Source organism: Apodemus sylvaticus, chromosome X (genome assembly GCF_947179515.1).
Source record: "Apodemus sylvaticus chromosome X, mApoSyl1.1, whole genome shotgun sequence".
NCBI classification, from domain to species: domain Eukaryota; kingdom Metazoa; phylum Chordata; class Mammalia; order Rodentia; family Muridae; genus Apodemus; species Apodemus sylvaticus.
Window position 1 is genome coordinate 13,074,177 of NC_067495.1, and position 16,161 is coordinate 13,090,337.

The window sequence follows — 16,161 nt, forward strand, 5'->3', positions numbered from 1 at the left end:
GGGGACTGCTTTTGTTCCTGGTGATGCGCTTGGAGTTTGTAGTTTTCCTTTACAATTGCGCTGATAGTTGTTAATAGTGTCTTATTTGGCTGTAAAATATTGTCATGTTTAATGATTCACAATTATTAATAAATCAAATGTCATCTTTTCTTAGCCACATTTCTTAGCATTTAGGATCACTGCAGTTTATTGGCTGTTTGGGACAACTTTTAAAGGGAAAATGATAGTTCCAAAGTTAGCCACATGAATCTGGATTGAACTCTCGGCTTTATCACTTGAGAGCTGTGAGATTTGGGGCAATTGATTTGAGTCCTCTGTGATTCATTGTCCTCCTTTGTAAAATGAGCATGAGAATAGAACTTACTGGATAAGGTGGTGAAGATGGATTGAGTTAAACCTAATACTCTGCATCTGCATACCCCTCTTGAGACACTTAGAATGTAATTTAGTGTGTAAAAGTAATCATAATTTAGTAATACTACTACTATGTCCTGTTATTACAATTGTTTTACTTTAGTTTGGATGGGACTGGAGCCTTATTCTGAAGATGTCATTTCAGGTTGTCTCTGGAAGCCTGGCCATATAATAGTCTGTTTGGGTCTTCAGGTAGAGGTTTAGATCTGAAGAGATTGTTAGGAACCAAGTAACTTCGTCTTAGAGCCCAGCATGCCTCAGGTCAGGTAGGTATTAGTTGAGCTGAATGACAGGACTTGAATTGAGACTTGGGATTCTCTATTCCATTGTTCTTTTCATGGGCTTATGGAAGAGGGGGTGTGTCGATCTGTGCTCAGTTCATGGAAGCTTTTGCATTAATTTTGGAGGCAATTAGCTGGGAAAGGTTAAGAGCTAAAAATCTTAAATCTTCCCCTTTTCCGGATCATTGTTGACTAGGTCTTCATGGCACCTCTGATCAGAATTCATGTGCCTCTCCAACATGACCGACGTTATGATTTTGAGCTCACCCAATGGAGCATAGACTGGCTGCCTCAAACAGAATCTACAGAGGGTGCATTCATATTTCTGATAACTGAAAGTCAGTATTCAAAACATCAGGGGGTTTTGGTCTAATGAGTAAGAAAGCACTAGCTAGTTTGAAGTTATAAGGAGAATCACATTTTATTTATAACTACTCTTTAGTTATAGTTTTTAACAGTAATGAGTATTAAAAACATCAGGGGGTTTTGGTCTAATGAGTAAGAAAACACTAGTTAGTTTGAAGTTATAAGGAAAATCACATTATTTTATTTATAACTAGTCTTTACTGAACCCGAGTTATACACTAGGCACTCTGCTGGGCCCCACAGATGCAGTAGTCTAGGAAAACAGCTATAGACTCTGAGCTCCTGGAATTTACCAACTAGGTTAAAGATAACATTTCAAAATAGTAAAATAGTTTATTTAACAAACTTGCTAAAGTAATTTGGAAAAAATTTTATCTACATACATTTAGAAGGATTAAAATAGTTTTTAGTACTTAAGGAGGCAGGCTGTCGTAATTTTCTGTGCTTTAAAACATATTTCTACTTAGGTCTCACCCCCTCCATTGGAGTTCAGAACTAAGACTCCAGCGTTTAAAGGAGCCCTGTGAACAATGCTGATGTCTGATCTTGTTTGAGAAATGCTTCCCTAAGTAATTAAAAGTTAAATGAGAGTGAAATGATAAAAGAACTAAAAAATAGGGAATGACATATTCTCGAGGTAGATATTTATATGCATAATAGTAAAGGTAGACTTAATAAAGAAAAAGATTAATATCATTAATTATGTAACAATTTAAAACTACTGCACATACCATAAATAAAGTTAATGAGAAAACTAGGAAGAATTGCATGAGGTCCACTGTATTTAACACAGGAAGAAGAAACATGTGACTGTTTTACTAGAAAGGCATGCAATGGATAAGAGGAAAATATGCACAGAGAAACAGATAAAAGGAGAAATTCAAGTAGCCAGTAAACTCGAAAAGCGAACTATCTCGCTAGTTGTGGAAGAAAGGGGAATTAGAATAGCATGCAATTTTCTATAGTATCATTTTGCAAAGATTAAAAAAGAATGGCAGAACTCAGAGTTGGTTAAAACAGGAGGAAGCAGCTATTCTCACACACGTCTCCTGAGAATGTCAATGGAGAAAGACTTTAAAAGTGCTTACATTGTGAGTGGGTGAGTAGGTAGTTCTCTCTCTCTCTCTCTCTCTCTCTCTCTCTCTCTCTCTCTCTCTCTCTCTCTCTCTCTCTCTCTCTTCTTGAGACAGGGTTTCTCTGTGTAGCCCCAGCTGTCCTAGAACTGGCTCTGTGAATCAGGCTGGGCTTGAACCCCGAGATCTGCCTGCCTCCACCCTGAGAGTAGTTAATATTTTTTAATTTATCCTAAGGAAAGAATTAAAGATAGTATTCCAAGGATATATGAATCAATATATTAACTGTAGCATTTTCTGTGTTGGGAAAATTGGTGACATTTGTATTCTATTACAGCCATACAGTGGAATACTGTAGTTCCTATAAGTGATAGTGCCTTACTTATTGACTTAGAAATTGATTTATGATATAGTGTTACATGGGAAGAAAAGCAGATTTCAAATGATTAATAGTTAAATGTCTGGTTCATTGTGTGTATTAGTATTTCTCAACTTCACCCTCACTAAAATATTAATTGATAAGATAGTAGCTAACCTAATAGTTCCAATCCTGTGCTCATTAGTATCACTGTAGATTAAAGAAAACTTTAAATTGGGGCTGGAGAGATGGCTCAGCAGTTGAGAGCACAGGTTGATCTTCCAGAGGACCTGGGTTCGATTTCCAGAACCCACATGGTAGCTCACAGCCATGTTTAACTCTAGCCCCATGGGGATTTGACACTCAGTTCTGGCTTCTGAGGGCACTGTGATACACAGATGAACATGCGGGCAAAATAACCATACACATAAAATAAATAAAATAAAATATATTCAGGCCAATTTAATCTGATTCTCTCCAGGTGTTGTGTCATATGCCTTTAATCCTGGGATTTGAGAGGCAGAGACAGGCAGGTATCTGTGAGTTCAAAGCCAGACAGTGTACACTAGTGACTTCCAGGCCAGTCAAGGCCACATAGTGAGACAATATCTTTAAAAAAAAAAATCTGATTCTCTTGGAATGGGTGGAGATTAATTAGTATTTTTAAAGCCCTCTCACCCTCATGATTTTAAAGTGCAATCAAATTTGGGAAACACTATGTAGTGGTCAAAAGGATTAAATAGGAAAAGTAGCTGTTTTATATATGGGTTCAATGTATAGTAGTATCTATTTTTTTCTTTATTTTTTTTTTCAAGACAGGGTTTCTCTGTGTAGCCCTGGCTGTCCTGGAACTCACTCTGTAGACCAGGCTGGCCTCGAATTCAGAAATCCTCCTGCCTCTGTCTCCCAAGGGCTGGGATTAAAGGCGTGCGCCACCACTGCCCAGTTAGTAGTAACTATTATTCTTGGGATTTTAAATTATTAATACTGTATTCCCATTTTAATGTATGTTTTTTTGTCCACAAATGCATAATACCAATAAAAGTCTGAAAGGAAAGCCAGGCATGGTAATACAATTCTATAATTCCAGCATTGTGGAGGATTAGGCAGGAGGATTGTCCTGATTTCAAAGATAGCCTGAGCTATACCAGGTAGCCTGGGCTCTAGTGTGAGGCACTATTTCAAAAGAACAAAAACAGACAAGAATTATCTGCAAGGATACATACAAAATTGTTTAATAGGTGTAGCTCATTAGTAGAATGCATGTTTAGCACATGTGGCATCCTAGCATCTATCCCCAGCACTGCAAAACCAGTATTAAATAAAAGATAGTGTGATGACGTGTCTATAGTCTTAGCCTTCAGGAGGCTGAGGCAAGAGGAGCACCTGGGTTATGCTGTGAAATCCTGTCTCAAACAGACAAACACAAAACAAATTAAATTGACTTTGTTACATGGATTGCTTGCTAATTTAAAAAAACTTAATTTCTGAAGGAAGTATACACACATATACACATGTTTATAACCTTAACATATTTATAGTACAAAAACTAGATACAGTTTCAATAATGGGAAATGCAAACAAATTATGGCAGGTCTATATAGTGTAGTATTTGGCCATAAAGAATGAAGACCAATGGCCTGATGTTGTGATTTCAGTACTTGGGCAGGTGAAACAGGAGGAATAAGAATTCTAGGCTGTCCTAGGCTACAAAGCAGAACTTGTCTAAAAAAACAATCAAGACTAGTGTGGTAAATGCTTATGAGAGAAATCCATAGTAGAAGAAATGTTCTAAAGAAAGTGCCTTTCTCCACGTGCTTATGTTTCTCTCTCTCTCTCTCTCTCTCTCTCTCTCTCTCTCTCTCTCTCTCTCTCTCATTAGCTTATTTTTCAAATTTTGTATAAGTAATGTGTATTTCTTTTAAAAGCAGTGAACAACTGATTCATAGTAGAAGAAATGTTCTAAAGAAAGTGCCTTTCTCCAAGTGCTTATGTCTCTGTCTCTGTCTCTGTCTCTCACTCTCTCTCTCTCTGTCTCTCTCTCTCTCTCTCTCAATACATTAGCTTATTTTTCAAATTTTGTACAAGCAACGTGTATTTCTTTTAAAAGCAGTGAACAAGTGATTTGGAAAGGAGATGGAAAAGTCTGTGGACTTCCAAAGAATGCCTATAACAAGTGGCACACAGTTGGGTGTCCGCTTCATTTATGTGTCCCATCATCCCTCTGAATAGGAAGAAAAAAAGAAATCAGGCCCCTGAGTGCTTGGTTAGAGCTGGCTTTTTGCTATTAATATTTCCACAAGGACTCTTAATTTTTGGCTGTCTCTACAATTGATTTAAAAAAATCTCTTGGGAGAGTGAAAGAGCGGACAAAGTGTGCAAAGCAACATGGGAAATGACAAAGCATCTGATGAAAACTATGTCACCGTATGTGTGAAAAGAAAGCAGAGGGAGATTGTAATAGAATGCATAGTCTTCAGGCCTCAAATGCAAAAACTGAGAAATGGAGACCTTGTAGATTTCTCTTTTCTTTCCCATCATAGTGCATTTGTAAATATTCCAATGCTCTAGTGATTTGGCTAACACGTGGTAGGCCAAGATGGAGTGTTACAAAGCAGTCCAGGAGTTGATTTCAGAGGTTTGGTATGAAATCTGGGTAGTCTGGCTTGCTAATTGGACCATTATTACCTAGAAAAACCCATCTGCTCCCAACTTGACCAAAATGGTAGCATCCTTTTGACTCAAGTGAGAATCAGGTTTTGAGAACTGAGTTGTCAATTAAAAAATACAAATAAGTTGTAAATATAATAAAAATAAGTAAACAAAGGCATTTTGTCTCACTTTATCACTTTTCTACAATTCTCCAGAGGGCTCAAAATGAATCCTTTTGATGGCAAGGATTGAATCAGAAGTAAAGGAAAACAGTTGTTTTCAGAACTGTTACCGGTTAACTGTTCTTTCCTAAGCACACGACTGTGGAGGAAGCCCAGGGCCTGGTGTCTGATATGACTGGATTTGAACCCACTAAAATTACCTCCACGTCAAAGGACTAAGTTTTCTCATTGTGGGTCAAATATAGTCTTAGGAGGACAGTCGCTTGTTATGTCATGGCTCTGTCACTGTTAGCTGTTAGCTTTGAGCAAGTTATTTAATCTTAAGTGCCTCACCTTCATCACCTATAAAATGGGGTCAGTAAAAATAGCTACTAATTAGTCTATCAGTGTAACAATTGTTAAAAGGTGACTGGAAGGATTGAATGAGTTAGTATACATTTATGGCCCTCTCACCATTACCTGAATATTGTTCAGAAGTCACAAATGCTACTACTATGCAAAAGATGTGTGTGTGTGTGTGTGTGTGTGTGTGTGTATGTATGTATGTATGATAATATTTACTCCATATAACTGTAGATGTGATTGAGTTAACCATAGAATTGTTAGTAGCTGTAGCATAAAAATAGCTATTAAAGGGTATTGAAGGGGCATTATTAATCTGGAAAGTGATCTTTCGTGTGATCTAGTTCAAATGTTTAAGGTTGCAAAGGAAGAAGTTGAGACCTAGTGAGTCGGTCAAGGCCACACAGCTGTCACAGAGTACCTACAGCCAAGTCCCTGGGTTCCTGATAATGACTCTTTTTTTTTTTTTTTTTTTTTTTTGTCGATTTGTCTACTTATCCCTATATTACTGTGTTGTCTGCCTTTGAAGCTGTGTGTGTGTTGGGGGGGGGCTGTGGTAGTGGGGATTGAATCCAGGGCACTCTACCACTGAGTTGAATCTCCAGAACTTTTACATTTTATTTTAATTTTGAGGCAAAACCTCAGTCACTTGCCTAAGCAGGTCTTGAACTTTCGCTTTTCCTCCCTCAGCCTCCTGAGTAGTCAGGATTGCATGTCCACATGGGATACCTGCTAAATGTCTATCTTTCCTTACTGTGTCTTATTGCTACTGTGGAAAGTTTTCCTTTAGCTCTGAAAAAAATTCTCTTCATGAATTTTCTGGGATTTTTTTTTCTTTTTTTGGTTTTGTTAGTATGCTATCATTTTTGAGATAAGTTGTGGTTCTTAGGTTTTAGCCAGAATTATGATTCAGAACTTCCTGTTTCATGTAAGGCTACTCAGTCTGTCATGGGTAGGGCAAGGCAGGACTTAAATGTTTTGCTTTTGATGGCAGCACATGGCAGATTCTTTTTCCTACCTTCTGTTCATACCCCAGATATTTACAGACTTGTGGTAAGACTAAAGATTGTGTTGAGTAGTTCGTAGTGCGAGAGAATTACCTTTGTAATATATTGATAAAGTATGTTTTGATGCTTTTCTATGATAACAACAACAACAACAACAACCAGCCCCCGCCTGGTATTCAGTGGCAATCTATTGTATTTATTTAGGATTTCTGTCCCGACTACGTCCATGAGAAGTAGAGCAACACAGAAATCACATCCTAGAGCAGTTTGAAAGTATTCCAAGGTAGGGAGCATCCTGTAGAAGTGAAGTAATGACTTCAGATAGGTGAGACTCTTTGACTCTGAGTTCTTTCATTCAGCTATCAGCTTTCAAACCTACCTGTTTGGTAAAACCAGCCTTTTGATTCTTTGAGTGTAGCCCTAAAGGGCACTGGCTTTATTTATCCAGTACTTCTCTTACAGAGAGCATTTAGGACAGGTACCATCCACTGAAGGTACCACTCACCAAATCTACCTTTTTCTTTTCTTTTTTTTATTCAATATATTTTTTATTTACATTTCAAATGATTTCCCCTTTTCTGGCCCCCCACAAGTCTACCTTTAATGAGGAATAGTTGCTTGGCCTTTCTGCCGGAGTGCCATGGTAATGAAATGCATTAAGGCATGCTAAGGTGTTTTCTTAGAACAAGAAACAGCCAGTGTTATTCCCTCCTGTTATTCATTATATTCTATACAGTGATGCTGATAGACACATGTGGTCACCAGGAAGCCTTATTCTCTGCCACACTAGCAAAATCTCTTAATTAGGTCATCCCATGCTGTAAGTATCTGGCTATATTAAATTCTTACATATTCAAAACCTGTCTCCTTCTCTAATGCCGTTATAGCTAATCACGGGTGTGTGGGAAGTACACTGTGTCACACCACTATGTAGCTTGCATTCCTGTTTTTCAGAGATAATTATGTGCTGTTGCCAGGGGCCTTAGGAGTTTTTTTTTTTTTTTTTTTTTCATTTAGTCTGAATCTACCAGCTAAATCTTTGGATCTAAATTAAAAAAAAAATCCATCATTTAAGAGCTGGATTAGTACTGAGGAATTAGCACCCTCTGAATTTGCATTCCAGTGGAGGCAAATCACAGCAGGGTGTACCCATCACAGCTACAACACTTGGTTTGTAAACTGTTAAAAGAATTGTTAAACAATGTAAGCAAATGGCCTATAGTTTGTCATTATTGTGCTAAATATCTGGCTCCCTATTTCTGCTTCAGGAGGTTCAGACCCGAGAGTTGATGTAAAAGATCCCCCTCTGTGCACAGTTGAGGGCAGTATAAATAGTTAGACTCCCATTGGCTTGGAAGCCATTCTGAAAATGTAAACTGTGAGTACCTTTTGGCTCAGTGATAAAGAGGAACTGCAAGGACATCACTTATTATTGCAACGATGTTGGTTACTTCATTATTGCCAGGTATATTAATTGTGGTATATATACACGATGGGAAGCTGTTCATTTAATTATAGTGATAAGGAATGATAACCAAGATCCTTTTTTTTAAAAAGAGAGAGGGCTTCATGTAGTCCAGTCTTAATCTTTCTACTTCTGCTTCCCAAGGGCTGGGATTGCAAGTGTACAGCACCATGCCTGGCTTATGATACATTTTGAGTGGGGGGAAAATGCACAACACTGTGAATTATAGGATCCTATTTGGACAACTGAAAGACAGGGAGTATTGAGATAGGGCTTTCTAAGATTCCCTTCCATTCCTCTCACTTCCTTCTTCCTTTCTTTTCTGTTGGGAATAGAACCCAGGGCCTTACACATGCTAGGTAAGCGCTCTACTACTGAGCTGTGCACACCTCCAGTCCTCTTAGCATGTGTGTATATGTGTGTGTGTGTGTGTGTATGCATACATGCTTAGGAAATGTGTGCAATCTTGCAGAAGCAACAGTTGCAATCTGCTTTGACTTAGGGGTGACAGGATTAGGGGTGTTTCAATTTTCTCTTGGTGTCTGTTTACTACTTGATTTAACAACACTCACATCTGCTATATCTTTAAATAACAAAGTTTACATGAAAATTATGCCTGAAACTGGTGGATTGGTTGAGCTGAGAGGTTACTTTGAAGCGCAGGAAGCTAAATCCAAAATCTAATGGCCTCTAGAAAAGTCACCAAGGATGATGGCTAGATAGATTCGGGGAGATGTTTATTAACTATTAATGCTTGGGAAAAAAGTAAGAATAAATTGTTGAAATTATGTTTTTATTATCACTTAAAAATGGAATAATTGTATTATAGCATTGCTTTGATATCTGGTGTTTTAATATGTAAGTAGCATAGTAAATATATATAATATATTTATATATAAATATATACATTATATGTTTATATATTTATATGTTTTATATATATATATATACTGGGTCAAAGTTAAAAGTTGAATGTGTCCATGTCTGGAGTAGCAGCTGTCACTCTTGTTTAACTTGTTTGAATATTGTTTATGAACTTTAAGTTACATTTTCCTGAGCCTTTGGCTTAAGGACGTGAGATGGAGTATATGTATAAACTTATGCTTGAAGTAGAAACTATGTAAGTAGCCTAATATTTACCTTGTAAGACTTCGATTAAATCTATTAAATCTACAAATCTTTCAGGGCTTATAGGGGGCCCATATGCCACAAAAAGAAGACTGTGGCCTGTGATAAAAGAAGTTAAAGGGATGTTTCTCTGAATGTCCCTTTGATTTGACTAGTCCTTTGCTGCGTTATGGCCATCCAGAGGCAGGAATGGTTATACTGTGCTAAATGACCCTAACTCTCTTTGTAATATTAACCAAGAGATGAAAATACCAATGAAACAACTGTGTGAGTTATGAGGAATTTCTAGGGGAATAACAGGACTTGAGGAGCTTTCTAGAAGTGGTTTGTGGTTGAAATGGAACCTGGACTTAGAGGTTATTCATAGTGAACAAGGATAGGAAGTCCTCACCGTTCCCAGAGATTGCAGAAGCTTTTGGCCCCAGTTTAGACCAGGCGAGCTGTATGCGGGCTGACCTTATGTGTGTTTGAAACCTGTACTTGGCTGTCCTGGGTAATGGATGTCGCTTAAGATTTCTCCACTGTGCAGTAAAGTATTTTGATTCAAAAAGCATCAAGAAAGAGGAATAACAACAACAACTAACATTTATTGAGTACTTACCATGTGTAAGTTAAAGTGCTTCATGTGGATTATCTTTCATCTTCACAATAACTATTTAAGGGTCAGGAGGTAGGGCATAGAGTGGTTGCATTCTACTCTGCAGTTGGAGCTGGTGGAGCATGGATCCACAGCTACCTCATTATGGAACCTGTGCTCTTGGTTACTTTCTATTCTTAGGAGCACAGTGCCAAAAATCCTGTTTCCACTGCTTCCCCCACAAAAAGGGTGACGGCCAGTTGTGACAGAAGTACTTTCTAGTACAGTCCTGTTGTGGTGGTCTTGTAGCTTGAGTTGTTAGCCTGGCCTTTAACACCGGAAGCCATCTTTCCAGACCATCTTGCTGTGGTCTTAACAGCAAATGAAAGGGGGAGGGCAGGTATGTAAGAAAGTTTACAGGGTCTGTGAATAGCAGGACTATACTTCTGTGGCAAAGTTCTTCATTCTTTCTGAGTTTAATCTTGGGACTATCTTGTATTTGCCAGACATTAGTATATGGCATATGTCGGACTAGGCAGTCCGAAGCAGACAATGCCCTCCCCTGAAAATGCTAGTCTGAGGAAGTTGAAACACCTGTACAAATAACCATAATAAAATTAATGTGAGAGATTCATTCCAGGAATATTTTGGAATACAGATTATTTGGGAGTTTTGGAATGTCCACCAAAGGCCCACAGCCCATGGTGCTATAGGGAGGTGGTAGAATGCTTAGGAGGCAGGTCTAATGAAAGTTACATAATTTGAAGATATGCCCTTGAAAGGAATTTTTGAGCACTTTGCCTCTTTTTTTCTCTTACACTTTTTTGCTTTCATGAAGTGAGTAGCTTCCTCTGTCACATGCTTCTGCCACGTGTGTACTGTGCTACCAGAGGCTTAAAAATGGTGGGCCAACAATACATTGGCTGAATCAGAGTGAAGTGTAAGCCCATTCTTCTCAGGTATTTGTTCTAGTAATGGCTAGGTAACTAACCCAAATGCCATAGGAGTTTGCCAGTTGTACAGAGGTGGCATTTCAAGCCCACTGTGTATGTAACCTTTCTTTTAAAACTTGTGGTTATTAGTGACTGAGTACAGGGCCTAGTAATTGGAAGTCAGAACATGTGAGCAGTTCTGAGGGAAACAGGAAACATGAGAATGGTGTGGATGACAGGTAGCGTATATTGGAAGCTTTGTTCAATAATTAAAGCCAGTGTACTCATGTAAAAAAAAATGTATCACAAGTCCTAAAAGTTAAATATCTTACTCTTGAATATTAGCTACAAAGGTCATCACTTGTATGAAAACTATTTTTTTTGTCTGAAAAACATACATGGGTCAGTTCATTTTGTAAGATATATTTCACTATGTGTGTAGTAAATTCAAATGAACTCAAAAGGCTTTGCCTCTGCATAATCCAGATTGCCCATGAAAGTTGCATATTATATTACTGAGTCTGTGTCAAAATTAGCGACACATTGAGACTTGATGATGCAGTAGTAGACAACTTATAAGTGGTTTTCAACCAAGGATGGTTTTAGTCTCTAGGGACACTGGCAACATCTGGAGACATTTTGGTTCTCACTATAGGGAGAGATGTTACTAGCAGGTAGAAGACCAGGAAGGTACTAGGTATTTTATATTTTACTGGCCAGCCCTCTGCAACAAAGAATTCTTTGTAGATAATAGTGTCAGCATTGGCTAGAGCTGAGGAACCCAGATCTAGAGAATTTGAGATAGGCTGGGAGATCTTGGTTGTGATCCTTGATATCCTTAGTGTTTTTGCCCATGTCCTAGAATTATAAGCTTTGCTACTTAGTTGAAAGCTGAGGGATATGATGGCTGTTTAGATTTCTGTCATAGCAGCATCAATATCAGACATATGGAACATTTGTTTGTTTTCCTAAATATTCTGGTTATATGGTGATTATTTACCATTAACTTATCTGTAAATATTATCAATATTTATTTTACCCCCAGATAACTTACTTTTAGAGCTAAACAGGGAAGTTAAGACTTGATGAAGTGTTATTTTGACTGATTTTTGTATTTCATAGAGCTTATCATAAAGTGAGATACAGCAGCTTCAGAGTGGCCCCCTGGCCATATTAATAATTTACTCAAGATTGAAGGCAGACATTAAACTCTGATGCCAAAGCCATAGTTTCTTCCCTTCAATAGTTAGCCTTGGTGTCTGTATTTTATCTCTGCTTTTTGTCTCCTAAAGACCACAATAATATTTGACAAAAGATTGGATATTCTTGGGTTTGGACCTTGTGTAAATATGGACAAGATTATTTAACCTGTTATATTTTACAAAGCATGAAAACTCCTAAAGTATTTCATGGTAGACATAAGTTACATTATTCACCCATTGACACAGATGAAATATTAGAGCAGATGCTAGAGAGATGGCTCAGCAGTTAAGAGTACTGACTGCTCTTCCAAAGGTCCTGAGTTCAATTCCCAGGAACCACACGGTGGCTCACAACCATTTGTCTGGCATGTAGATGTACATGAAGACAAAGAACTCATATACACAAAATACGTTAAATAATAAGTCTTTAAAACAAAAATTACAGCAAATAGGGATGGAGCTTAAAGGAAGTTTTAGGGTAAAGTGACACTTACCATGACATAGCTACATGGCATTGCTCTATGCTCCCATTTTGAAGAAAATCTGTTGGGCTGACTCCCAAACTCTATTTTTCTAGTAGTTTGGATTTTTAAATGTGTAAAATAAGAATTTTTTCCATTGCTTTCATCTGCCCTGCTTGGCTTGATAGATAACTACTTAGACAAAAAAGTAGAACTGACATTGATTTGCTATATGGACTTTGAAGATATATTGTTTTTTAGCTATTTTTTAATGGATGATTATCATGGTAGTTAATAGTTACTAAGCTCTTATAGGTTTCTAGGTACTGTTTTAAATTATAGTTAATTAATTAACCAATTAAGTGTGTGTGTGTGTGTGTATACACAACTTGCTCCATTTGGTTTTCTCCTTCCACCATTTGGATCCAGGAATGAAATCAGGGAGACAGGCTTGGCCGCTGGAGCATTTACCCACTGACTCGTCTCGCCAGCCCCCAGGTACCATTTTAAATCTTTTATACACACTTCCCACTGCAATCCAGCTGTTGAAGGTTAGTAGTAATATTCTTCTTTTTAAACTGCAGAAAGTGGAGCAAAGAGAAACTAAGTAAAAAACTTCCATCACTAATAAGAAATTCCTGGTATAGATGTATATATGCTATAAGTATAAAATGTACAGTGGATTTCAAAGACCCCATATATAGAAGAATCTAAAAACCATAATAATGTTTTCATTGGTTACCTATAGAACTGATAGCATTTTGTATGTATTTGATTCAATAAAATACAGTATTATATCTTATTTCACTTAGTTTTTTTTTCTTTTCTCAATGCAGCACTTAGAAAATTTAAAATTGCCCTAATGACTTTTGTTTGTGTTAGACAGTATTGCCCTACAGTGTTTTTATCAAGGCAGCTCCAAGAAATGTGCAGGAGCTCACCCTTGTATTGCATCATACAGGATAGGAAAAGCAGAGGAAGCCAAAAAAAAAAAAAAAAAAGTTCAACACATTGGACTGAAGCTAGCTGCTGCATTCATTCATAGGAAGATATCACACCTACTCTCTAATGACTGTTTTATTAAGGGGTGAGGAGCAAGGGAGCTTGTAAGTTTAGGAACATATTAGTGTTTTACTCCTATTATTGAGCAATGGTGTAAAGCAATTGCATTGACCCAGTGGCTCATCCAAAATCATCGACTTGAATCTTTCCATCAAGAACTTACCTAGTAAAAGAATCACCCTTGTATAATGAGGAGTAGAAACAAAGAATGCAGGATCCTAAGAAAACAGTAATAATTTGTAGCTAGGTTTAAGGATGGAAGGCTAGGGAGGAGGTGACATTTGAGCTGGTTGAAGAAAATTAGATAGGGGTACCCTCCATACTCAAAGGGAAGTGCAGATATTGGTGACAGGTCCCTGAATTTGGATGGTCGCTCACCAAATGGAGGTTTGGTGTGACACATGCTAGAGAGAAGTCAGAGAGCTTGAAATGTGCATTTGGGGGTGATTTCTATGTATTGCTTGCTCTGCCTTCTGCCATCTCCCTGCTTTCTTGTATGCACATAGGAACTTCCTACTACAGAACAGCCTTTTGGATTTCTGAGCTCCTGGATCAGCCAGGCTGCAAGGGTTCATTAGCCTCACAGCTCATGGTTTCACTTACATTTTTTGGGTACTAGAGATGAACAGGTGAGCATATAATTTCATGTTGTGTTTATTTTTAAGCTAGGGTCTCACTGTGTAACCCTGGGTGGCCCGGGGTTCTTTATGTAGACCGGGGTGCCCTTGAACACCTCTGTCTCCTGGGATCAAAGGTATGCACTATTCTGCCCAGAGGATGACTTGTTTGTTTTAAAACTAGTTAAAATGGCCCTGTCTTGAAATTAGATTTAACTTAATTATTTTTCTTGTCTAATCTCTCAGGCAAATAATCGTACCTTCCTTCACAGAAAGGAGTAGGTAATGAAACAGGAAGAGGCTGGAAGGGCTGCTCTAACAGAAACAGCTTAACTTTGAAGTGGGAAGGGTAAAAAAAAATCCTCTTTCTCCACTAATATTACTTTGTTCAATTCTTGCCAGCTGCCGGGTATTTAACAAATTGGTTCATTTATTGTTCCTGTTTTCCTTTTTATTTTGAGGCTCAGTGTCATGTGGCCTAGCATTCACTGTGGTGTTGAGAATGACCTTGAACTTCCTTCCTCCATTCCCAAGTGCTGGGATTATATTCATGAGGTACCAGGCCAGGCTGATTGTTTTTGTTTTGTGTGGAATATATTTGGCACTTAAAAAAAAATATGAGTGGGGCTGGAGAAATGTCTTAGTTGTTAAGAGCACTGACTGCTCTTAGGACTATTTTATGCTGTTTATGTGCTATTTTATGTTGTAAAATAATAGACTTCATGAAACTATAGGACCCAGGACAAGTTGCGGGTGGATTCTGTTCCTAGCATTACCGAGGTGGCTCACAATCAATCGCCTGTAACTCCAGTTCCAGGGGACCTAATGCTCTCTTCTGATGTTCTGTTCATGTGTCCATATTGTGAATGTAAGTGCACATAGTCACACACACATATACATAAGGTAAAATAAATAAAAATAGAAAACTTTGAAAATAAAAGAATATTGTTTTCAAGAAGAAATTTGTAGAGAAAAAAACTTTGTAACTAGTAGAGGTTCTTCAGTTTTTTAACTGCAAGCAGGTTGTTTTTATTATGTTTTTTGGCTTGTTGGTTTTATGCTAATAGAGTTTTGCTTCATTAATATAGAATATGCTACATTGATTCCTTCCTGTTCTCCTGAGGATAGTATTCAGCTAATTGATTTTTTTACTTTTTTTTTTAAAGATTTATTTATTATATATGTAAGTACACTGTAACTGCCCTCAGACACACCAGAAGAGGGCATCAGATCTCATTACGGATGGTTGTGAGCCACCATGTGGTTGCTGGGATTTGAACTCAGGACCTTCTGAAGAGCAGTCAGTGCTCTTAACTGCTGAGCCATCTCTCCAGCCCGATTTTTTTACTTTTATAGAATCCTAAAATGTTAAAGTTACAAAGGTGTCCTCTTGAGATGTTACAGTAGCTGTCTCTTAGTGAGAAATGACAGTGGATTTCTTTCCTTTTAAAATTAGAAATGATTATAATCTATTGTTAAAAATCAGTTTCTTTAGCCATAGTCTCATATACTCCAGGCTGGCCTTTAACTTGCTATATAGTTGAGGATGACTATAAACTTCTGCTTGTCCCTCCCAAGTGTTGGGAATACAACAGTGCACCACTGTCCCCAACAAGTTTCTTATTTTATGTAGTCAAATGCATTAGCCTTGGCTTATGTAGTTAAGCAGTTTGCAATTTTTGATGTATCTTGCAACAGTTGTTAGAAACAGGGGTTGAAATAGGAAAATAGCACACACATACTTTTTCCAGCATACCTATAGTTTCATGAAGTCTATTATTTTACAACATAAAATAGCACTAATGGACATTCAAGCTGCAAATTGTGCCACAGCCACAGTCAAATCTTTTTTTTTTTTTAACTCTCTGTCTTAGTTTCATATCGTCATATCCTGTTGATGACATAAATATCCCGACAAAAGCAGTTTAGGGGAGAGTTTATTTGGCTCTCAATTCCAGGCTGCAGTCTATCGATACAGGGAAATCAAGGCAGCAGGAACTTGAAACAGCTGTATCCGTAGTCAAGAGCAGAGAACAATGAGT

General features: G+C 37.7%; 1 protein-coding gene across 3 annotated transcripts in view; it reads left to right on the top strand.

Annotated features, from left to right (window-relative positions):
• Window positions 1-16,161, top strand: part of Clcn5 (chloride voltage-gated channel 5) — a 167,740-nt gene that overhangs the window by 4,554 nt on the left and 147,025 nt on the right. For 2 of the 3 annotated variants that reach the window (XM_052170816.1, XM_052170815.1), the window contains one exon: window positions 12,870-12,938. The exons of the other annotated variant lie outside the window; for it this stretch is intronic. In XM_052170816.1, coding sequence (XP_052026776.1) covers window positions 12,870-12,938 — 69 coding nt within the window. The remainder of the gene's footprint in view (window positions 1-12,869; window positions 12,939-16,161) is intronic. 3 annotated transcript variants of the gene reach the window in all.